General features: G+C 46.3%; 1 protein-coding gene across 4 annotated transcripts in view; it reads left to right on the forward strand.

The window, feature by feature from the left end:
• WWC3 (WWC family member 3) overlaps positions 1-25,456 on the forward strand; it is a 109,433-nt gene that overhangs the window by 64,776 nt on the left and 19,201 nt on the right. For all 4 annotated transcript variants that reach the window (XM_065915149.1, XM_065915150.1, XM_065915151.1 and 1 more), the window contains 5 exons: positions 2,278-2,424; positions 4,718-4,791; positions 17,105-17,347; positions 18,338-18,427; positions 19,211-19,776. In XM_065915149.1, the coding sequence (XP_065771221.1) occupies positions 2,278-2,424; positions 4,718-4,791; positions 17,105-17,347; positions 18,338-18,427; positions 19,211-19,776 (1,120 nt within the window). The remainder of the gene's footprint in view (positions 1-2,277; positions 2,425-4,717; positions 4,792-17,104; positions 17,348-18,337; positions 18,428-19,210; positions 19,777-25,456) is intronic.

Consider the following 25,456-nt stretch of genomic DNA (forward strand, 5'->3'; position numbering starts at 1 on the left):
TTTTTCTTCTTATAAGGGCACCAATCATTGGATTAGAACCTGTTCTCATCTTAATTTGATTTCATCTGCAGACTTTTCCTTCCAAATAAGCACGTATTCCCAGGTTCTGGGGGTTAGGACTGAAGCATCTTCTTGCAGGACATAATTCAGGCTACAGTAAGGGGTGACACATTTATATTGTCTAATAACCAAAGTAATTTTAAAAGTGTATCATAAGAGTCTTGCTGTCACCCCATTTTCTCACCTCCTATAACTACTGTTATGACCTTCTTGTGTGTCCTGCTAGTGTTTATACAGACACGTGATGGTGTGGACACGTGATCAGTTGCCCTCGCAGAAAGCTGGGCCTGTAGCTCTGTATGGCTGCATAGTATTCCACCATGAGGGTAGACTTTATACAGGTTTATTTTTTTGCCACTTGAACTCCTGTAGCTTCTGTTATTTTTAGAAAAAACTGAGTTTTTGCCAAGGGACGCATGCCGGGCTCTTGCTCCATGCCGGAATGCATTTGATGCTCACCATCGTGGGTTTTCTTTCCAGCTCAGTTCACTGAGTCGGCACCTGGCACTGGTAGGCGTTTGTCTCAATTCTGCAGCATGTAAAACACACAAGGACATGGGAGCAAAGCTCACCTTCTTAGGCCAAGTGCAACAGGTGCGCACATGACCGCCTTGCATGGCAGTGCTTCCTAATGTCAAGGATGTGAGGCTGGAGTGTCCCCAGGGTGCTTGTTCAATTGCAGATTACCAGGCCACACCCCAGAACTCCTAGATTAGACTCTCTGGGGGTAGGATACAGAAATCTGTATTTTCAGATGCCCTGTAGTTCCAGGTCATGAGAGGTAAATGACACCTAGTTGCCTCGAGTGGGTTCCGTACCATGGAGGCTGGAGTTAGAATTTCTGGAAGAAGCCTCAGACCCCAGCATCTTCTCTGAGACACTCCAGGGAGACACACAAGCAGTGTCTTCATCTAGTAAAATCGAATAAGTTGTTTTGTCTTTCTTATACAAAGAGAACAGTCTTGGCCCATCCCAGGACACCTTTGTCTAGATCCAGAGGCACCTGCCTGGGGGTCTACTGCACCTGGGCATCTCATGTCTGCAGTCTATTAAAAATCTTAAAAAATCTGGTTTCTCTTGAACTTTCACCCGAAGGGGGTTCCAGGTACCAGAATTTATACTTACTCTAATCTTTGGCCTACTGACATCCATATAAGATGACTTTGACCCTGTAGAATTATGACTGAAAAAAATTTGCTTATAAGAATATGTGAGCATAGTCTGGGAGTTGTTTTCACCTTCTGTGTGGTTTTGAAGATCTCCAGGTAGCATTCCTCTCTGATGGAATTATTTATTGAAGGAACATTTCAGATAGGAATGCTATCTCCCCTCCCCTTCGCTCTACTGAGGTACAGTTGACAAATAAAATTTTATAAATTTAAGGTGTACGTGCTGGTTTGATAGACACATCTATTGTGAAATGATTACCACAATAAAATGAGTTCGCACGTCTGTCACCTCACACGGGTACCTTGATTTTTCTGTGCTAAGGACTTCTAAGATCTACTCTTAGCAACTTTCAGACCTTCACTCCAGTATTGCTAGCTGTACTTACTGTGCTGTGGACCTAAGATCCGGGACTTATTCCTCCTGCTTTCCTGGTGGCTCAGACGGTAAAGAATCCACCTGCCAGTGCAAGAGACGCGAGTTCAATCCCTGGGTCAGGAGGATTCCCTGGAGGAGGGCATGGCAACCCACTCCAATGTTCTCACCTGGGAAATCCATGAACAGGTGGGCTACAGTCCATGGGATCACAAAGAGATGCAACTGAGCACACAGGCACGCACATTCTTCTTAAAACATGGGACTTTGGACCCTTTGACCAGCATCTCTTCATTGTCCAGAGCCCTCCAGCCCCTGTCAACTGCCTTTCTACTCCGTATGTTTCTGGCTTTTTTGGAGGGAAGGCTGATTTTTTTTTTAGGAAACACAAAGGTTTAAAAAAAAAACCCAGTAAAAACGGTCCCTCAGTGTTCTCTGTATTATTCCCATGCTGCCAGGAGGACTCAGTTGCCATCTGACTTAAATCACTACGAGTTTCATGAAAGGTGCATGTGCTGATCAACATTTCTTTGGAATCTCATGAGAATGGGGTTGGGGTGGGCCTGCTCTCCAGGAATGAGGCTGCCAACTTGGAATGGGAAAGAAATGACTGCTTGGAAAGGGAAGAGATGCATTGCCATGGCTGTTCAAGTTGCTTGTTCCCTTCTGTTCTAGAGCCTGGCCAAGCTGACTGATGGCTTCAGGAATAGCTGTTCTCTTAACGACCCTCTGCAGGAGTTCCCTCCCGGTGCAGGCGCACTGGGCGAGTCTTTATCTCACCAGTTTTGCGATGCTGGCTCTCAGACTGACATCATAGGCGAGGTATGCTCACCAGGCGGGGGAGGGGGGGTGGGGGGGAGAACTGAAGATGCCCAGAGAGACAGCAAAACGGCTGCTTTCATGTGGCCATCACCCATTTGTTTAAATTTTCCACTTTCCCTTCAAAAGGGTTTTGGCTTTTGTGCCATTAAGTTTGAAGAAAGAATATGGTTTTTTTTTTTACATCCAGGCATCTTGAAGGTTCAGAGGGGCCTGGGAAGCAATTGAATGGCTTATTACCTTTCTCTTCATAAATTAGATTTTTTTAAAAGGCAGAATCCTTTTGAGAGTTGAGTTCAGCTGTTTTTTTGACAGATGTAGGACTCCTTACAGCATGGATCAGCTAACTTTTTCTGCCAAGGTCCCGATAATAAGTGTTTTAGGCTTTGCCAGCTGTGCAGTCTCTGCCATAGTCATCTATGAATGGGTGGGTGGGGCTTGTTCCAGTAAAACTCTATTTACATAAAGAGGTGGTGGGCTACATTCATCCTTTGGGCTGCAGTTCTCTGAGCTCTGGCTTAGACCAGTGATTTTCAGCAGCTTTGTGGCTGTGTCACCCTTGGGTTATACTTTGATGCTATTTCTTATTCTAAGAGAATGTCAGGAAATTGAATTGAAATTAATTTTGTTTGGGACTTGGAAGAATTTCATAATGCCCCTTTTGATAATTAGTGAAGCCTTGCGTTAGCCACCAAAGCAGAATTGGCAGCCATCATGTGAAGCAGGGCAGTGAATACTTAGACACTACTGTTGTACTGCCATTGAGTGAAGTTTTACATTCATTTGTTACAAATGGAAAACCTATTTGTATGGCTTCTTTTTCTTAGGGCTCACTAAGTAAAGTTGAGATATCAATGAAATGCAGAATGCCCTCCTAAAAGTAAACAAATAAAAAGAAACAAAAGAAGGGAAAACCATTGACTAAAAAACTGTGGGTTTTAAATAATTAACTAATATTTTAAAATGTCAACAAATAGTGCATCTTTGAGGGGAATATCATATAGGAAATAATGCCTCTGGTGTCCTGGATGTCCTGAACTGCCTATTTGCAGTGTTCCCCTCATTGTTCTCAAAAGTACACTTTGGACATTTTTTGACCAGGTTTAAGACAGAGAAGAATCTGTAAGTCAAAACTGTCTGGCATTTTTGCCTAAAGATTTTGGTATGAGAAAAGGAAAGTACAATGTGTATTGAATTCCATGAATAACCCATTGCTGCTTAATATAAGGTTAGAATTAGAATTTTTATAGGCTCTTACCTCGTTTGAGAGAAACAGGTAAGACTGAAGGTTCTGTAATGATTTAGATAAGACTTTCTAAAAAACGTCGGGTGGGGAGTGGCTGGTTATACTACTATAATAATTTTAGCAGTAAATTGTCATTATGAGTTTACTGGGGCTGGCCCTGAGTTGGCAGCTTCATGACTGTTACTTCGATTTAAGTCGTCATTTCTATCCTCTTTTGTCAGCTGAGGGAGTCCAGGTGCCAGGTTACCTAAGATTATGTAGCCAGGGAGAGGCAGATCTGGGTTTGAATCAGCAACTCTGATCCCTAAATCCCTGTGCTTTCTACTACATCTTGTTATTGAAAAATATATCAAAAGACTTTAACTGTATTAGTTAGTTATTGCTGCATAACAAAACACTCCTGATACCTAGCATTTGAAAACAGCACACATTTATTATCTCACACTTGTACTGTGGATCAGGAAACTGTGCTGTATCTTCTGCTTCAGGGGCTCTCAGGAAACTGTAATCAAGGTATTAGCTAGGGTTGCAGTCTCATCAGAAAGCTTGATTGGGAAGGGTTCACTTCCAGGCTTACATGATTGTTGGCAGGATTCAGTTCATCACAGATTGTTGGACTGAGAGCTTCTATTCCTTACTATAGGAACCTCTCCAGAATGGCAGCTTGCTTCATCATAGCATGCATGTACTCCACAAGTTGGGATGAATTTTTTTGCTTTTGTATCAACTTTGAGGAATTCTCTATTTCTTTTCAAACTTAATTTGCTGTTGGGAATTACAAAATAGACAAGTGTACGTCCACTATTTAAAAAAAAAAATCCACCAGTGTTGGAACAACCAAAGTTTTAACCAGTCCCATTCCCAACTCCCGATGACCAGAGGTGGCAGCTGTTATTGGTGTGTTTCCTTCCAGACTTTTGAAAAATGGAAATTGGAAGGTGAATTAAAATATTCTTCATTGCTGCTGGAAGTTTAGGTGAATTTTCTCTTTTGAAAATGGGTTTTTAACATGTCTCCCCCCCTTGTTTATCTTCCTTCTGTTCCAAAAAGTTCGTCTTTGATGATAAAACAAGGCTTGTGGATCGAGTCAGGCTTAACTGGCAGTATGAGGAAGCCAGAAAGAGGTAAGAAGCTCCTTTTTCAAACTTTGCTTTCTCCTTATTTCCTTTCTCCTGTGGGAAGAGGTTTTATGGAGTTTCAATGTGTGATTTATCCACATCTTACCAGAAAGCAATGTCTGATAGAGTATAGAATTACAGTTTATGTGTAGCTTCTGAACACATGTGACAAAATTTCACATGCCTTTAAAATGGGAACTTCTCAATATTGCAAACAGTTAAAAAGACGGGATTTAATAAAAATAGAGACTTTACGGGCTCTCTTTATCCTCTCAGGGAATTCAGAACTCCCTCCTTCCCTGCCTTCTAACTGGGCACCAGTCCCTCAGACCAGCTTAAGCATAACTTTTTTTTTTTAATATATGTGGCATCTCATTCCATAGATTAACAGCAAAAGCCATGTATCTTGGTTTCAAAGACAGTTTAATAAGGATTAGGTCAATGAGTGACAGCAGTACCTAATCTGTGTCATTCTGATGGAGAGAACTGAAACACAATCGTGTCTGTTAACCTGTGCTGTAGGTTACCTGCCTTCTGAAAATTGAGACTTGACCTTGTTTGTGTGTTTCAAAATGTATCTCTCCCTCCTCCTTCCCTCTGTCCCTCCCTCCCTCCCGGTCTCAGCCAGGGTTCAGGGGCAGCACCACCAGGTGGGCTGTTACCCTTGCAGGCAGTGTTGTTTAAATTTGTTTTATTGGGCTGTGTTGGGTCTTAGTGGCAGTGCACAGGCTTCTCTCTAGTTGTGGCGCATGGACTCAGTAGTTACGGTCCATGGGCTTAGTGACTCTCTCTCTTGTACCTTCTGAAAAGAGTCTTAAATCCAAGCTATTCCAAAATCTGGACTTCGGAAAGCCGTGGTGCCTATCTTTTTCAAGAAGTTTCTTTAGTCACATATGAACTGCTCTCCGGGGGATGGAGGAAGAGGAGTGAATGCCAAGCAGGTCAAGGGTGTCCGTTCTGGAAGCTAAATAGTTGGGTTTGCTCGGTATACTGTATCATTCAGGGATGTCTGGAAATCCGCTTCATGGCCTTTTTAGCAAATGTAAAAATAGCATCCAAAGCAGATCATATGACTCCCCGCTGGAGGGCTGGCTGGAGATGACCCAGCCTCCGCTCAGAGCCCCTCTGCCCGATCCTCCTGGCTCTTGCTCTGCAGGATGCAGTGATATGCTCGAAGAGGGCACTACACTTCCCCGTGGAATACTTCCCTGGCCTCAGGCAGATGCTCTCTGGAGCTCACTGGTGGCATTTGTCAGACGTTGTTGTCTCAATATTGAGAATATTGTCTCAATAGTCCTCTGCTCCTTGCATGTTTCTGCTGCACCGTGTGGGTGTTGGAATTTGCTGTGTTGTATTAAGCCACAGAAACTTGATGGGTGCTGCACTTAATGTAATTGTTACTGTTTGGCTGTGACATTTACCAGCCATAGCAAGGGATATTTTGGTTTTCTAGAGATGATGTTGGTACAGAGTGAGTAATCTTTTAAATATTGAGATAATAACATTTGGGCAGAAAGACCAGGATTTAAAAGCATTCTTCAGGGGAGGACACTTCAGAGGGGACATTCTTCAGGATACTGATGAAGTTCTCTTTCATCAGTATCTTTTAAAGGGGAGGAGTATCTCAGGCTCACTAGAACCTTGTTAGGAAAGGCACCGCAGTTGCAGAGGAAGGTCCTGTCCCCAGTGCCTCGACCTTTGTGGGAAAGTAGGGGCTTCTCCAAAATGCCTTTCTGAGCTGCCTTGGCCACATTTAGAGATCTGAGATCCGTTGTAAGGACATGCCAGGTTGGCTCACAATTGTTCTTTCCCCACTAGGACAGTGGTTCCCACTGGGTCAGGGAGTGAGGGAGGGGTGCAATGGTGGGACCCCCCTACCCCCGATGGGCTTCTGGCCACATTTACAGATGTCAGTAGTTGTCATAGCTTTAGGGGAGGCACCAATGGCATCAAGTGGGGAGAGACCAGAGAACCCTCCAGCCCCCATGTCACTAGTACTGGAGGATTGTGCTGTCTCAGCAGGCCCACATCTGCCTCATTTCCATATGGGCGACCCCAGCAGCTTCCTTCACAGCCATGGGCAGAGAAACTGCCAGGGGCGGGGGGGCGAGGAGACTGCTTCTGACCGGCACCCGTCCTGTTCACAGACATGGCATGGTTTATGTGAGGCTATGAGGACATATAAACTCCCCCACAGCTAACAGACATTGTGAGGACCTCAGTGAGTCTGCCTGGGGATGGAGATAACCCCAGATAGTACCTGTGGGGTGTGCACCTGCGTGCATGCACACTGCATATATGTATAGACACACAGGGTTCAGAAGCATGTACAAATCTACTTGTATGTCTGTGTACACATGTAGCACATATATGCTTGCATTTATTTGTGCATATATAGAGAGCTTCCCTGGTGACTCAGACAGTAAAGAATCCTCCTGCAATGCAGGAGACCTGGGTTTGATCCCTAGGTTGGGAAGATCCCCTGTAGGAGGGAAAGGCTACCCACTCCAGTATTCTTGCCTGTAGAATCTCATGGACAGAGGAGCTTGGTGGGCTACAGTCCATGGGGTCACAGAGTCAGACACGATTTAGCATATATTTATTACATAAATAATACATGAATACATTGGTTTTGTCAAAGATGCAATCAATAGAGACCTCCCCGCTTAACTTCCTCTCTAATCCTACCTCCCACCATTAATGATTTGGTGTGAAACCTTCCAGGTTTTATGTAAACATTTAAGTAAATGAAACTCAATGTAGTTAAATCTAGTATATGATGCATAGCTTTTCTAATGATTATAACCATCCTCTCTGGATGGACATCTTGATGATTCCAGTTTTTTTCTTTTCACAAATAACACACGTCTATGTATAGGCCCCAGTCTTGCAGGAATGCCTGTTTCCTTGGACAGATACTTAGCAAGGAAACATATGGGTCTAAAGACCTTTATATTGGAAGTTCTGATCGGTCCCACCAAATTGTCTTCCAAATGACCTATATGCTTTACCCTGCCACCACTAGCGATGGAGAGCCCTGATTTCTGTGTCTCCTCATCCTGGTTAAATACCAGCATTCTTTGTACATTTTTTTGGAGTCGTGGACAAAGACATTCTGTGAGTTGTCACGTCCTTCCCTGGTGAAGGATGCAGGGAATGGTGTACTGATGGTGCAGATCAGCATACTTTCAGTTATTTAAATTTCTGAGTCTGAATTGTTTTTACAGACAAGCACTCCTTTTACAACATGTTAGATTCCATCAGCCCCTACGGGATGCGGGTGACCCCCCCAGGGGATGTTTTTGGTTCTTGTGACTGGAGAGAGGGCACTGCTGGCATCCCATGTGGGGAGTCCAAGGATATTGCTTAACAACCCACAATACCCAGGACAGTCCCCCCAGCAAAGACTCAGATGGCCCAGAGTTTCTTGCTGCCTTCAGAAATAGGCTTCTTATCTTGCTCCGAAATCCCTACTGTATGTGGCAAGACCCAAGGGCAAGTCTTCCACTGACTCAAGGCATTAGCCTGTTCCAGCCATGCTGGCCCCCTCCGTGTTCCTCTTACACATGGGCCTAACACCTGTTAGGCACACTTCTGATTTATTGCTGGAGGTTGGCACAGTAATGTCCCCCTGAGATATCCATATCCTAATCCCCAGAACCCGTGGCTCTGTAGCCTTCCTTGGCAGAAGGAGCTTTGCAAATGGCCTCAAGTTAGAGATCTGGGGGTGGGGAGATGACGCTGGATCACCTTGATGGTGGCCATTTAGTCGCTTAGTCATGTCCGACTCTTTGCAACCCCATGGACTGTAGCTCACCAGGCTTCTCTGTCCATGGGATTCTTCAGGCAAGAATACTGGAGTGGGTTGCCATGCCCTTCTTCAGGGGATTTTCCCGACCCAGAGTTCGAACCCAGGTCTCCCACATTGCAGGCAGATTCTTTATCATCTGAGCCACCAGGGATTACCTCGATAGGCTCAGTGTAATCCCAAGGGTCCTTAGAAGAGGGAGAAGCAGAGAAGGAGATGTGAGGATGGATGCAGAGATCAGAGTGATGCAGGCCTGTGAGCCAAGGAAAGTGAGCAGCCCTGAGAAACCGCTGCAAAATGGATTCTTCCCTTGAGCCCCCCAAATAATCACAACCCTGTCACTCATTGTTGACTTCTGTCATCTGGAACTGTAAGGTCTATGGCCATACCACCCCGAATGTGCCCGATCTCATCTGATCTCAGAAGCCAAGCAGAGTCGGGCCTGGTTAGTACTTGGATGGAACTGTAAGGTAATGATGTGTGTGGTTGTAAGCCTCCCAAGTTTGTGGTCATTTGTTAGAGAAATGAAAGGCAACTAACACAGTACCCTTGGCCCCCGCTGATTCCTCTGCCTGCAATGGGATGCGTAGCCTCAGTGGGTCACATGGCCTCTGTTCTCCTTCTGTTCACTGTCAGAGACACTTTTGTCATCATTCTGAATAAAAAATCACTCCCATCCACCACCCCATCACCTTGATTTTCCCAGCAAATGTAACCAGCTAACCTGCTCTATACTTTATGCATGTGCATGTTAAGTCTCTTCAGTCATGTCCAACTCTTTGGGATCCCATGGGCTGCAGCCTGCCAGGCTCCTCTGTCCATGGCATTTTCCAGGCAATAATACTGGAGTGGGTTGCCATGCCCTCCTCCCCAGGATCTTCCCAACCCAGGGATCGAACCTGCATCTCTCATATCTTCTGCATTGGCAGGTGGGTTCTTTACCACTAGCACCACCTGGGGAGCCCATACTTTATGTGTTTGCTTTTTTAATTGTTTGTTTTTCCCTGCAAGAATGGAAACCTCATGAGGGCAGAAGTTTTTGTCCAGTTAGCTCACGACTAATTCCAACAACTTAAGTGTCTGGTGGATATTTACTGAAAGAGTAAACAGGGGTCCCCTTAGATCACACGTGCTCTTTGGCCTTCACCCCTATGAACAGGCGGGTGGAAGGAATTCTTGGACCCAGGTCAGCGCCAGGTCAGCCGCTCTACTCCTGGCTCCTGTCTCCAAAACCCTCGTCCTGGTATGAGCCTTGGGCTAATTCCCCTGGATTTACAAGAAGAAAGGGCCTTTAGACATGCATGCCCTTGGGGATCTCATGGAGGCGGGTCATGGTCTCTTCATTTCAGAAACTGTGTTCAAATGACACGTCTTCGCTCCCAGCTCAGCTTGTGGTTCCTGGGCTTTTGTGGTCATTCAGAAGGGCTTGTGGTCATGGACCACCCCGTCATGAATCCTCCTCTTGGGTGTTGGAAAAAACAGCTTTGGAGCTGGGCCCTGAGGGATGTTGGAATTCCAGCTGCCCACGTGTTGAGGAAGAGCTTTCTTAATCAAGGGGGCACAGGGATCAGGGTGGAGAATTGTTATAATTGCAAGTTTCTTAGGGGGCAGGGGAGAACAACCCCAGAGAGAGTTCTCTTAGGCTTGCTTTATGGTCAAGGATCACTTAGGCTGTGGATCTTGGTATTTGATAGTTTGGTGCTTTCATTGGAGCTTCACCTGCTTAAAAACATCTTTGAGGAAAAAAAAAAAAAACCATCCTTGAGGCATTCTTTTTGTTGCCAGGCTGCACCCCTCGAAGATTAGCTTCCTTCTCCTCTGTAAAACCTCCTGGGCTTTGCCACTTCTAAATGGGGAAAAGCTGATGCCTTGATGTATTTCCTTGTATATCTAGATTCGAGATTCTTTCTCAGAGTTGGGAAATCATCAAAAGACAATAAATGTTCTGGACAATGAGGGGTTTTATGTCTCTTCAAATTTAAAGGAAGTTTATAGAAGCAAAACTCATAATTCCAAACAATGGTATGATTTATAGAGAATTCTCTAGACCAGACCACCACTGTCATGGTGACTAGTTTTGTTTTCAGCCGTGGGTCATGTGCTCAGTTACTCAGTCGTGTCCGACTCTTTGGCGACCCCATGGACTGTAGCCCACCAGACTCCTCTGTCCAGGGGATTCTCCAGGCAAGGATACTGGAGTGGGTTGCCATTTCCTTCTCCAGGAGCTCTTCCCAGCTCAGGGATCGATTCTGTGTCTCTTGCGTCTCCTGCATTGGCAGGTGGATTCTTTACCACTTGGGAAGCCCTCTAGGTCATGTGAAATAGATCCCAACAACTGTTTTCTTCCTTTTCCTTCAGGAACATCACTTTGGTTCCCAAGGCAGACCTTAGGATAGGAATATTTTCACACTATTGGTTAAAAACTTGGGAGAATTTTTCAAAGCCAGTTTGGAGGAACAAGTCTTCTTGAAGCAATCCTGATGACGCAGATGGCTCCTTATTTTTAACCTAAGAGTGCTTGTTCCAGAACTGTGCACAAACTGTAGCTGTTTCCATAGAAACACTTGCTGTCCCTGATAGGAACAAAACATTCGGCCCAGCCTGTGTCTCTGTGTCTCAGTGTTTGTTGCCAGGACGGGTCCTGTGCCGTCGCTGATGGAGCGTTAGGATTCCAGCTGAATTCGATCAGTCCCTTGGATTTTCCCTTCAGTTCTCCAGTGACCATGTATCTGGGTTTGGGAGTGGGGCACGGCCGTGAGAGACAAAGGAAACAGGCCAAGAGAAAGAAACCTGGAGACCATCTGCTTTCCATTTAAAGAAGTCATTCTGAAGCTCTGTTTGTTCAGAGGGGACAAGATGTGAGGGCAGGGAGGGGTGTTGGGGTATTTGTAGGCCTGTCTTTTTTTTTTTGATAAATTTTTAAAAGATTATTTATTTTTGGCTGAGCTTGGTGTTCATTGCTGCATGGACTTTTTCTCTAGTTGTGGTGAGCGGGGGCTACTCTTTGTTGTGTTGCATGGGCTTCTCCTGGTGGCTTCTCCTGTTGCAGAGCACGGGCTCTAGGTACACAGGCTCAGTAGTTGTAGCACACAGCCTTAGTTGCTCCGCAGCATGTGGGATCTTCCTGGACCAGGGATGAAACTTGTAACCTCTGCCTTAGCAGGCAGATTCCCAACCACAAGCCCACCAGGGAACGTAGGCCCTTCTTAAGCCACACGGCCTAGATTCAGACTCCATGAGTTTCCAGTATAAAGAGTCGAGTTGAATGGACACTAGTTGATCAATATTTAGTTCATTGAGGTAAAGTGATTTCACTGTCCATATGACTCAGATCTCAGATATCCGAGACTGTGGTAGACTTTTGCTTTCCATTTAAATAGATATTTGCAGAAAGAAAACTAAAGAGAGAAAACATAAGAAGAATAAGTCTATAGCTGTAATTGACTTCTGAAGGCACGAGACTCTAACCTGGAATCATGTCCTAGAATCTGGCATTGGGTCCATCTTGTCCCCTCACCCTGAGTCAGGGCTGTGGCTGGCCTGGAGTTCCATTTCTGTTCCAGAAAGTGGCAGTATTTTAGGAACGTGCAAAATTATATCATAGATCCCAGAATTGAGGTATAGATTCAGAGAACTGGGGATTACTCTGAATATGTAAAATATGCCTCAAAACTGTGCAATATTAAAAGTGCATTTTCTTCTTTGAAAAATGAAAGTCATATTTAAGATTTCCACATGAACCGTAAGGGTTCGAGCAGTTTCTGCCACATAAATGCAGGTTTCCATTCATGGTTTAATGGTGCCTGGGTTGTAACAGAAAAGGTGTTTGGGCAAAAATAGTAAGGGAAAAATGATTCATATTTGACTTCTGTCTACATTAGGCCTGTTCAGGGGGTGAAATTTAGAAATCACACGATAAACATGAGGCCGGAGTGCTTGACTGAGGACTTGCTTTCATTTCTTGACTATTCTGTGCACAGGGACGTGTGTCTTAAAGCCTTTAAAAGGCATTTGTGAGAGGATATATATAGGCTATAAAAAGGATTACCTATCAAAAATAAAAATCAGTAAACTCAGCTGACTCTCAGGGAAAAAACAAACTGTCACCAGTTTTACGTTGATCTTGATTCTCTTTGAAAATGAACTTGGGCAGTTCCCTGGCAGTCCAGTAGTTAGGATTATGTGCTCTCACTGCTGTGGTCCCATGTTCAATCCCTAGTTGGGAAACTAAGATCCCACAAGCCACACGGTGCAGTCAAAAAACAAAAGGACTTGGAAAAGTTTCTTTTTTTGCAAATTTTAATCATGACCTTGCTTTGTTTCCTTATATTTCATTCCACTGAGAAAATATGGTAGAAAACAGCCTTTCTGGAAATGGTTTTCCCTTTATTTTCTGGAGTTGGAATGATGGCGCTTGCAAGAGTGGGGTTCCAATTCCGCACTGCATATCAGCTACTGGGTGTGGATATAGAAGGGACATCAGAACTATACATTTGTTATTTAGCCTGAGGTAGAAGGTCTCTTGGATCCATTAACCCTAATACAGGAAGGGTCCTCCTTGCAGATGTTCTTTTCTGGGCCAGCAGCACGGTAGACAAGGCTTATCATTTTAAAGGTAAAGCCATCCTGCATCTTCCGTGGCAAATATTCAAGACAACACTTGCACAAGAAATGTACAAGAAGGAATTCTAGCATTCTTTGTTCCCAGTATAGACAGACACACACATGCTTCTCTCAGCCTGGCTATGAGCAGACCCCAAATGTCTAACTCCAGATTATGGATCTAGAGAAAGAAATTACACTTTCTAGTCTATTCCAGTCAGCTTCCCTTGTGGCTCAGACAGTAAAGAATCTGCCTGCAATGGTTCGGGAATATCCTCTGGAGAAGGGAATGGCAACCCACTCCAGTGTTCTTGCCTGGAGAATTCCATGGACAGAGGAGCGTGTTGGGCTACAGTCCATGGGGTTGCAAAGAGTCAGACACAACTGAGCGACTAACACACACAATATATGCCAGTATTCCTCTAGATTCATAGGGAGCTCTGCAGTGATTTGCAGTGCCGTGAAATTTAATTATTAAAAAAAGCAATAAACCTCTGTTCTTAAGCAGTGTGCTCATCTAGTGCTCAGTACAGCCCAGACAACCTTTCCAGGTGGGTTACATTAAGTCAGCTTCACCCAAATTGTTTCTGCTACAGGAGGCACCCCTCACCATATGTCCGTCCATACACCCTTTTCTTGCGAGCTCTGGAAAGTTACAGTTTCTGTTACTGTTTAATCCTGGCCACTGTACTATTTCTTTTATACTCACAGTGGGCAGACCTTTTTTTTCCTTATTCTTTGTTCTGATAGTGGATATTACTTGGGGGCTTTCCTGGTGCCTCAGATGGTAAGGAATCTGCCTGCAATGCAGGAGACTTGGATTCTATCCCTGTGTTGGGAAGATCCCCTGGAGAAGGAAATGGCAACCCACTCCAGTATTCTTGCCTGGAGAATCCCATGGACAGAGGAGTCTGGCGGGCTACAGTCCATGGGGCCGCAAAGAGTTGGACATGACTGAGTCACTTGAGATTTTCCTGGAAAAAGCAGGATTATCTAGGATTGGATCTCCACCCACCCTCAGCAACTTGAATCCCCATGCAGTGGTGGCTAACCTGGAGCTGGCCAATGCAAATGGAACCTTGATCTCCTCACATGTTAACTTCAGAAAACTCAAAAGGAGTGCTTTTAAAAATATGTGTGCTTGTAGTATGAGAATTATTAGTATATATGACCAGGTAATACTGCTAACTTTACTTGGGCTCAAATAGGCTTTCCTGTATACATTGAAATGAAAAATTATGAGGACCCAATGGATTTGCTCTTTGTACATCTCTTTTATATTTATTCCTTACCTTTGACTTGGCTTGATCTACAGTAGAATGTTCCAAAAATTTCGCTGAGTCTAATGTCTGATTTGGTGCTAATTTATGGGTCTGCTTGGAGTGCTTCCTTGGGCTTCAGTTATATGACTGCCATAAATTTTAATTACACTAATTAGAGAGAGGTAGATGCTTAAGCCCAGTTGGATTCCTAACCCTGTTGAGCTGCATCTGTCATTAGTTTTTTCAGTGACATGGTTTGGCACCATTTTCCAACACATTTGCAGGAAATTGGTCTTATGTTAGGAAAGAATTTGCCTAATAAAGCTACTGACATTCAGCTATTTTCTTTACCTTTTTGGGGAACTGGGCTTGAGTAAAATGTGCGCATTTAAACTATAACTTGTATGCTCTTCTTTTCATGACTGGATTTTCTAAGTGGTTTGGTGCTTGAAGAAGGTGGTTGTTGTTGTTTAGTCACTTAGCCATGTCTGACTCTTTGTGACCCCATGGACTGTAGCACGCCAGGCTTCCCTGTCCTTCACCATCTCCCAGAGCTTGCTCAAACTCATGTCCATTGAATCAGTGACCCCATCCAACCATCTCACCCTCTGTCTGTCATCCCCTTCTCCTCTTGCCCTCAGTCTTTCCCAGCAGCAGGGTCTTTTCCAGTGAGTTGGCTTTTCGCAGCAGGTGACCAAAGTGTTGGAGCTTCAGCTTCTTCACTTGAAGGCGCCTTGGCCAATCCTTTTGTCAGATTGACTAGTCCCATGCTCATGTCTAGTTCAGGAGCAGCTCAGACTAGTACAGGGATATTCCACAGACCTTAACACATGGGCCAATGCCAGTTGACTGTCAGTATCTGCAAGGAAGCACAGTGTTGAGATGGATTCTGAAGTCTGGACCCAGCGAGGACACCAGCTTTGATTCATGACATGTGTCCTGAGCACCAAATGGGACAGTCTCAGAAGCACTCTTGCCTTTCTCATTTTAGTGAGGATCATCCTATCCCTGCCTGATGGAAGCCATAAGAGCTCCAAGGACAGTTTGCATTCTCCAGACCAGGCTGGGGTGCCTGAAAAGCAGCGGGTGTCACACTTTTGGCAAGAAGCACCTAGGAGGGCTTGTCAAAACCCGGGTTGCCCCACTCCATCCGCAGAGCATGGTGTTCAGCAGATCTGGGGTGGGACCTGCAGTTTGCATTTGTAATGAGCTCCCACGTGATGCTGAGGCTGACTCAGGGACCCTGCTTTGAGAACCACAGTCTTGAGGCTAGAGGACTGAGTGCACCTGCCACTTAGCTGCCCTCACAGCTCTCTGTGACCTCAGAGAAGTCATTGGATTTTGTTTTGGGCCCATGTGCCAACCTGTTTCCGGCACAGGGCTGGCTTCTGGTCAGGTCTGCAAATCCTTCTTTCTGCCCAGAAGCCACCCTCATCTTGAGCCACATATAACGTAAAGGGCAAAAAAAAGAAAGAAAAAAAACGTAAAGGGCTTAAAACATCGTGCTCCTACTTTTAGGGATGCTCTAAAAACACAGGCCATGTCTCTTTCACTTCCTCTGCCTTCAGCATAACCTCAGGAGACTAGTCTGCCCAGTGGGCCTGCGGGCCATTTGGGTGCACAGGGTGGGGGTGACGAGAGCTGTATTTCTGCAGCTTGAGGGTTACCCTGCACCACATCCAGGCTCACTGCGACTTGACTCCCATTCTTTCATATACTTGCTGGCATGTTCATTTTCCATTTCACGCATTTAGCTTTGGTTGAGTACCTGCTCTCTGCCAGGAATTTTGAATGTCCTGCATGGTCGAGGCCTCTGGCACTCTTGAGGATCCTATGAGGGGTGTGATTCTCTCCTGGGTTTTCTCAAGGTGGGCTCCGCAGCTAGGCGCACAGAGATGGCAGGTGGCTGGAAGCATCTCTCATGCATCTAGCACAGTGTTCAGCTACTGATGAACGATGTGTGGTCCATCCATCCATCCACTCACCTATCTAGCCATCCGCCTACCCACCCATGTGCTGCACTTCCCCAGTGTATCAGGCGCTGTTCAGGGGGCTGGTGGTACATTTTCAAGCAAAACAACTCACAAGCGCAGAGAGAAATGAGCCGGCTCTGTCTCGTTCCAAAACAGCACACATAGGAAGCAACACCAGGCATGTGGGTGAATTGGGGTCTTCTTTGAAACAAACATGCATGCTTGCTCAGTTGCTTCAGTTGTGTCCAACTCTGCGACCCCATGGACTGTAGCCCGCCAGGCTCCTCTGTCCATGAAACTCTCCAGGCAAAAATACTGGAGCGGGTTGCCACGCACTCCTCCAGGGAATCTTCTGAATCCAGGGATCAAACCCAGGTCTCCCGCAACGGCAGGGGATTCTTTACCACTGAGCCACCTGGGAAGACTTGCAATAAACATCCTTACTGTCATCCCTAATCTCATAGGCCAGGGCAGATGATGCAAAGGGCTTCCACATCGGGTTCGTTCCACCTCACTTCCAGATCCGTTATTTGTGCCGTGTGAGGTTGACTCAGTGCAATCATTCCGCTATTGGTCAGAGTGAGTTTCTAGAATCTGTGTGGGGGTGCTGAGACTGTGTGAAGACGTGGGTGTTTCATCAAGTTTGTGGATCTTCCCATGTCCCTCTCCTGCAGAGTCTCGAACATCCAGCAGCAACTGGCCCAGCTGGAGAGCGAGTCGTGGCCGGGCCTGGCTGAGGCCGACAGGGACCGGCTGCAGCTCGTCAAGGAGAAGGAGGCCCTGCTTCAGGAGCTACAGCTCATCATCCAGCAGAGGCGACCAGCGGAGGACGTGGTGAGACTGGAGGAGGAGCGGCGGCGCCTAGAGGAGGAGATCCAGCGTGCCCGGGCCACGTCCATGCAGGGCGCCACCGAAAGGTGGGCAAGTAGCACCGGAGGAGCAGCTGGCAAAGCCAGATTGCACGGCTGCATATGGTCACTGATTCCTCTGGCAGCTATTGCCTGGTGGAAGGTGGACAGGGCATGCACCTGCCCATCCTCCAGGGGTGCCAGCTGTCCTCAAGGCTCCAAGACTCCTGGTCCCTGTTCACAAGTGGGAGTTGGTTGGGAAGGGGATGGAGGAAGGAAGAAGACCGGGGAACCCATGAGTTAGACCCTGCCTGCTCCTGCTGCAGGTGCCGGGTGCCCCACCCCTATATTTTCAGGTCATCGTCCTGACCCACCCCATAGGAAAAAGTAGAGAGAAAACTACCTCCCACACTTGGGCAGTGGCTTTTTTATTTAGTACTTGATCTTTGAATTCTGTAGATGTTAGAATTTCATATGGTTTTGCCTGGAAGAGGGCTTAAAAACAAGGGACTGATTTGTTCCCAGGAATTCCAGTAGATTATCGCGTGCTGGGCATTTGTATCCATCTTCTAGTCTAGTCTCCATCCATCTGTTCATCCACGCACACCCATCCTCCCATCTTTAGGCCCATATTCTTGTCTACTGTTGTCCATCCAAACTGCCTGTTCACTCATCCATCTATCAGCCTGTCCATCCTCCCACCCCCGTATCCATCAGTCCATGCAGCTACCCACCCATTGATTTATCCATCCTTGTATCCACCCATCTATCCACTAATCCATCCATCCATCCATCCACTCACCCATCTAGCCATCCGCCTACCCACCCATGTGCTGCACTTCCCCAGTGTATCAGGCGCTGTTCAGGGGGCTGGTGGTACATTTTCAAGCAAAACAACTCACATCTCTGTTATCTTGGTTTTTATGACCTGGATATGCTTTTTAGAATTTAGTCATTCAAACCTCAATCAGTTCGAGGGAACTAGTAGTTGCATTTCTTGTTAGGAAAATATACTTGCTATCTTTGAAATCCACCAGTGGACTGTTTTTGTACCTATAGGATTCTGCTTCAGGAAAAAAGAAACTGTCTCCTGATGCAGCTGGAAGAAGCCACCCGCCTAACGTCCTATCTCCAGTCCCAGTTACAAAGGTGAGTAACTTGATTATCATATTGTAATGATGTGGTCATGAGCTTCACAATGCCCTTTACCTTGGTTTTCTCTCCCAGAACTTAGATGCTGAAGTGGTTGTAAAGACAGGACAGAAAAGTGGATACATGATATTTTTTAAGAAGAGCTGCTCATATCATGTATGATTCAAGGACTCTGAGGAGAACCAAGTGGGACTTCAGAATAACAATCTAAAATCAGATTTGCCCAAGGATTTTGTAGCTCACAGCATCAGAAAGTGTATATATTCATGTACATATATGCACACATACATTTTTATCTCTTTAAGGCACAAATACCTTTAAGATGTGGATGCTCAGTAATAGATCTGGTTTTCAAGTACTTAACTGTATTGGAAAGCATTGTGTTAAGGGCTTTCTGTGTATTATTTTCTCAGTTCCCCTCCTAAGAGTGCCTTGAGGCAGGAACTGTTCTCATCACAGCACTCCCCACCCAAGAAAGTGGGTGGCTCAGAAAGGGCAAAAAGCCCTTGACCAAAAAAGACCTTCAGCTAGTCTGAGTTTGAGCTGGAACTTAAACTCGGGCAAGAGTCCTGGATGTTAACCTGTGTTCTCTACTGACATGCACAGAAACAAAGGAAATAGTCACAAACTCAAGGGTAGGGAGTGGGTGTCTTAAACAGCTCACAGGTGGGGTTGATAAGCACGAGGCAGGGTTTTGCTCCTGGAGCATCCCGGAGGCTGGCCTCGGGCGGGGTCAAGCGGGCTCCAGCCATGGGCTCCAGGCTGCTCTTCTCTTTTCAGCCTTTCTGCCAGCACCCTGACCATGTCCTCGGGGAGCAGCCGTGGCTCCCTGGCCTCCAGCCGTGGCTCCCTGGCTTCCAGCCGGGGCTCACTGAGCTCTGTCAGTTTCACCGACATCTATGGGCTCCCACAGTACGACAAGCCTGACACCGAGGGCGGCCCGCTCCTGCGCTTCGACCTCGTGCCCTTCGACTCCCTGGGCCGAGATGTGGGCCTGGCAGACACCGCGGGGCCCCCGGGCCTGCACAAGCCGAGGCGCTCCCTGGACACGCCACAGTCGCTGGCCTCCCTGTCCTCGCGGTCCTCCCTATCCTCGCTGTCCCCTCCCAGCTCGCCCCTGGACACGCCCTTCCTCCCGGCCTCGCGAGACTCGCCCCTGGCCCAGATCGGTGATGGCTTTGAGGTGGCAGGCCTGGGCGCCCTGGACAGACTGCGGGCTCAGGCCGCCACCGTGGGGGATGAAGACCTGCCGGGCGCTGCAGCCCTGCCGCCGCATGGATGCCCCGGGGACGGGGAAGGATCTCATGAGCGAGGACCCCAAGTGGCCACTGCTCCCACAGCTGCAGGTACCTACTGATGAGTCCCATGGGTGCCCCGGGTCGGGAGGCAAGGGTCCAAGCTCATTGAGGAAGCCGTGTGCAGGGAGGCCAGGTGCTCTGCTGTGGCCTCAGGGGCACTCAGCTTAGAAGGACCCTCGATGGATGGTCCTCGATGGCAGATGAGGAAGCCCGCACGCCCACTCTGCCTGCGTGCTTTTGCTTTTGTCTTGTCCCTGGTCCTTGAAATGTCATGGAAACTGACAAAGTAGTCTTTCCCAGTATTTTGCTAGTTTTCAGAATGTTAGTTGTTATAAATAAAGATAAGAACCACATGTTCCTCCTCATTGGGAGCCTGATAAAGAAGTACTCCGGCCATAGTGAAGTTCCCAGGGAGTGTGCCCACCTCAGACCAGCACGGGGGCGGCTGTCAGGCTACAGCCTCCCCGGAAATCTCTCCTTCCTTTGGCTCTATGACTTCACTCTTTATCCTTTGTTCTTGTACTTGTCTGTCATGGGGGAAGTGAAAAGGCATACCTGTGAGCATCAGTCCTTGCTACCAAGTCGATGTCTCTGATGCTGTTCAGATCAGGAAACATGCAGCCATGAGAATTCCATCTGTCTAGTTGCTGTCAGTTCAGCTTGTCAACATGTAGCCCACGTGGGAAACCAGTCTGCTGTTTCAGAGGGTGTTCTGGCTGACGGATGGTGCACAAAGCCAAGTCTGGGCTTCAGCCCTCCCTCTCTTGACCCCATGTGCTTTTGTGAGCCAGCCTCCAGTGATTTGAACCCACTTCATTTTTGGAGAAGATCAAAAACCGCCCCCATTTAATTAACTTCCATTTGCATGGCCAAACTGTTTTCAGACATTCCATTCAGGCAAACAGCAGCTAATTTGTGGAACACAGTGAATCTCAACCAGGGGTGTTTTTGCCCCCTAGAGGTACTTGGCTATGTCTCAAGATGTTTTCAGTTGTCATAGCTGAGGGGCTGGTGGCGGGGGTTGGGGGTGGGGGTGGGGGTGGTGGTACCACTGGCATCTGGTGGGTGGAGACCAGCGGCACTGCTCAACATCCTTCAGCCCACAGCACTGTCCCCTCTACAAAGAATGATCCAGCCAAGGTGTCTGTAGTACCAAGACTGAGAAACGCTGGTCCCATACTGTTAAGTGTTTAGTAGCAAAGGAGAGAGAGAAAACGTGAGTACAAACCCAAGGTAGTGGAAATGGCTTCAGACTAGCAGCTTAGACCCAAACCCTGTTCCTGTCCTGTTGACTCATTAGCTGTGTCACCTCGAGTGCATCTTTGAATGGGGCTAAGTCTCACCTTTGTTGCCCTTAAATGAGGTGATCTTTGTGGACTCTTCCACTCACCACCATTCTGTTACCCATCAGTTCTTCTTTATGTATAACCATGTTGGGCTTCCCTGGTAGCCCAGCGGTAAACAATCTGCCTTCCAAGCAGGAGACATGGGTTCTATCCCTGGGTCGGCAAGATCCCCTGGAGGAGGAAATAGCAACTCATTCCAGTATTCTTGCCTGGGAAGTCCCATGGACAGAGGAGCCTGACGGACTGCAGTCTGTGGGGTCACAAAAGAGTTGGACACGACTTAGTGACTAAACAACAGCAGTGCTAGTTATTCAGTTCAGTTCAGTTCAGCCGCTCAGTCATGTCTGACTCTTTGCAACCCTGTAGACTGCAGCACGACAGGCTTCCCTGTCCCTGTCCATTACCATCTCCCAGAGCCTGCTCAAACTCATGTCCATTGAGTGGGTGATGCCATCCAACTATCTCATCCTCTGTTGTCCCCTTTCCTCCCACCTTCAATATTTCCCAGCATCAGGGTCTTTTCAGATGAGTCAACTCTTCAAATCAGGTGGCCAAAGTACTGGAGCTTCAGCTTCAGCATCAGTCCTTCCAATGAATATTCAGGACTGATCTATATATATATATATATATATATATATATATATAAAGTTTCTTGTAACATTTATGTGTTTAACCAGAGATCTAGTATATTCTTAGGCAGTCCTGGAGCTTTTTGGCATCTCTTATTTCAGTGTCTTCCCCTCTGTGTTTGCAAACACACCTTTCATATCCCCATATACGTCATTTCTGTAATTCATATGTCCAGAGGAACTTTATTCACTTTGTTCTTCATTATAATCACAGGTTCAGTGTTCCATGTTTATTCCTGTGATTCAAAAAAGAAAATACAAAATAAGGATTGAATTGTGCATCTGTTGTTGCTTGAGCTTACTTTTCTCAGTACTCCCTGCCCACTTCCGGTGGCACAGTGATCCCTGGGTTGGGAAGATCCCCTGGAATAGGAAATGGCAACCCCCTCCAGTATTCTTGCCTGAATAATTCCATGGAAAGAGGAGCCTGATGGAATGCAGTCCATGGGGTTTGCCTGTATCCAAAGAGTTGGACCCACCCATACCACCCATAACAACGTTTCTTTAAAGGTTGAGATACAAGAGTGTCAGTCTGTATATGCAGAAAGTCCACACAAGGCCAAACACCCCTTTTGGTCCAGGATAAAGATAGGGTGCGAAAGAGAAGAGCTGACTTAATTTCTAATCCTGACTTGCTTTTCTTTTCCACTTTGTGATGGATGTTATGATGCTTCACAATTCTTAGACCAATCTGGCGTGGTCAGATACTGCCGTCTGGTGGTGTATTCGTATATGACACTCTGAGTAGAATTATTCAGATTACAGATTAATTACTTAAATTATAAGCACTTCACAGGCGGCGCTAGTGATAAAGACCCCGCCTGCCAATGCAGGAGATTAGAGACACAGGTTCAATCCCTGGGTCGGGAAGATCGCTTGGAGGAAGGCATGGCAACCCACTCCAGTATTCTTGCCTGGAGAATCCCATGGACAGAGGAGCCTGGCAGGCTACAGTCCATAGGGTCACACAGAGCCAGACATGACTGAAGCAATTTGGTACACACTCCAATTACAAATACCCCTTACAAACTAGAAGTATTTTACTCCGTGAATGGGTCCTGATGGGTGCTCCACGAGGGGCTGGGTTGGGTAAGCAGCCTGAGGCATGGACAATGGATGACTCCTGGCCTCCCTTGATCTTTGGGAATGCCCAAGCCTAGAGTCATCACAGCTTCATAAAGTTGGTGAGGATCTCAGTACTCATTAAATTAACCCCACCCCTCATTTATGATGCCCGAGTTCCCTGTAGTCTCCAGTCTAATAAGAGTACGTGTTTAAGTTTGACTCAAGCAACCTTTAACAAGATAAAATTTTAGTAACACAAAATTCACAGTCACCCATTGGGTTTTAAATCAGTGTGAGGAGACCGAAGGTGGGGCAGGAGAGGAGGAAAATAAATGGTCATCTTCAACAGTTTTTACATGTTTAGTACAGTTTTATCTTCCCCAAATTTTAAAAGTCAGATGTGTCATGATTTTGAAATCCGTTCCTATTTTCATTCCCACTGGTATTTGCTAATGTAAATCCATAAATATTTGGACTTTATTCATCTATTTATTGATGTTTTTATTACATTCTTTATCCTGTTTAAAATTGTTGGCTTAACTTCTACAGTGCTTTCACTTTCTGCTTTTTTATCTCTTTTTTCACGCGGCTCGACAGAAACGTTCACTGTAAGTCACTTTGGACTTGCCTTTGCCTTGCTGGTCAGGCTCTATCACATCTTTGTTCAGTGAATCAATGTATTTAGGATGGTCAAGGCGTGGTCAGGAAGGGCATAGCTCATAGCTGTCCTTTAAAGTAGCTCAACAGTTACTCTTGTTATTGTCATTTCAATGGTATTCATCTGGCTATGAAAGTGGTGTAAGAACTTTCTTAAAAGTTTGAGGTATTTTTTTCCTCCTTTCATTTCCCCCTAGACTTTAATGCTTCCATTATTTTAGCATGTTAACTGGCAGCTTTGCCCACAATGTGATTTTCCTTATACTTTCTTACTTTTTGTCAAATGGTATTGTTGTCCTTAGGTCTCAGTGTTTGTCAGTCTGTGTTTCATGATGAAAAGTTCAGGGGCTTTAAAAATAAATGTGAAGAAGATTGTTTATTCCTTACTTTATTGGCTGCTCCCCACTGTCCCATCATTACCTTGAAGCCCGAGAGCAGATGGTTGGGGTGTATAGTGTGGGGTCTGCCGTTTGGCTGCTCCCCACTGTCCCATCATTACCTTGAAGCCCGAGAGCAGATGGTTGGGGTGTATAGTGTGGGGTCTGCCGTTTGGCTGCTCCCCACTGTCCCATCATTACCTTGAAGCCCGAGAGCAGATGGTTGGGGTGTGTAGTGTGGGGTCTGCCGTGTGCTTTTTTCTCACTCAGGGCAATGGATGACCCTACTTCCTTCTTCTGTCAACTCCTGCATCTGGTTGCTCCATGAATGCACTAAACTTGCGATCACTGAGGATTAAGCCTTTCATTTCCTTTCTCTCTTTGTCCATCTTCATCACAATGAGAGAGAAATTTTGTCAGAGTCACGTTACTGGGTTGCCTGGAATTTGACTGGATTGTTTCGTGGTGTTACTTCCTTAAAGATGTGTAAGGCCAAGTGGCAGAACTGGGAATGGAAGTAGTGAGCAGTTGTGTTTGCTGGGGTTCCACGCAGCAACCTGAGGGCTTCCATCTGTAGTTCAGACCTGGGGGCTTTGGTTTCTTCCGTGGGGCAGGGATGATGAGCTGAGCTGGACTTGGGATTGGTGATCTATGATGTGTGAGTCGGTACCTCCAGCCACCCTGGGACTGAGTCAGTTTCTGCCTCTGACTGAGGTGGAGCCAGCGGCCCCTAAGATGGGTGCTACACGCCTTTGGAAGGTCAGCTTTTATCTGCAGTTAACATCATGAGACCAAAGCCACAGACATCCACATCTGTTTTGTACCCCACTGAATGTGTTTGGGTTTAATTGTTCTGTGAATTAATAATTTGGCTGAAAAGAGAGTTGGTCATTGGTGGACTGAGGGAATGCACTAAGCTTATGATCACTGAGGATTAAGCCTTTCATTTCCTTTCTCTCTTCGTCTATCTTCATCACAATGAGAGAGAAATTTTGTTGAGAAATTCCCTCAACTTAGGGATGCACAGATGTCTAAAATTTCAATTTCTAGAGCTTAGATGCCTGAAGAAAAGTGGAGAAACCAGAGGGACCTGCGTGATTGACAAGAGGCATCGTGATGCCAGAGTGAGGCTCAGTTGGGGCTTCATGGTTTAAGGCTGTGTTCTAACCACGTGTGTCTCTCTTGAAAGCGTGGAGGCTCCTGTGTCCATTGTCACATTCAGCAGAGAGTACTTGGTGCTATGAGGGAAGGAGTAGAAGGACTTGACGAAGTGGTAAAGGGGAGAATGTCAGTGGCTCTTGGTTAAAGTAGGTCTGACACAAAAGTAAAGCTGCTCAGTAACGAGATTGTGTAATCCCAGGAGAACCTTCTGGAAGCCAGTCTGTCCCAGGACTGCTGAGGAGGATGCTGCAGTCAGAGAGAAAAAGGGGCCACGGAGACATTGACAGAGGCCGAGTCTGGGTTGCATCTGTATATCCTCTGACTTGAAAGTCACTACGTTTTGTTAGGGGTGATTTTGATGATTTTTTAAAAAATTCTGTTTTCCGATCGTGAAGCAGTGTAGTCCACATTTCTTGTATGAAGTGTGGAGAATACCAGGCAGCATCAAAGAGGAAACATCAAAGAGGAAACCCTCCCAGCTCTCAGGGAACTT

Source organism: Muntiacus reevesi, chromosome X (assembly GCF_963930625.1).
Source record: "Muntiacus reevesi chromosome X, mMunRee1.1, whole genome shotgun sequence".
In the NCBI taxonomy this organism is placed as follows: Eukaryota; Metazoa; Chordata; class Mammalia; order Artiodactyla; family Cervidae; genus Muntiacus; species Muntiacus reevesi.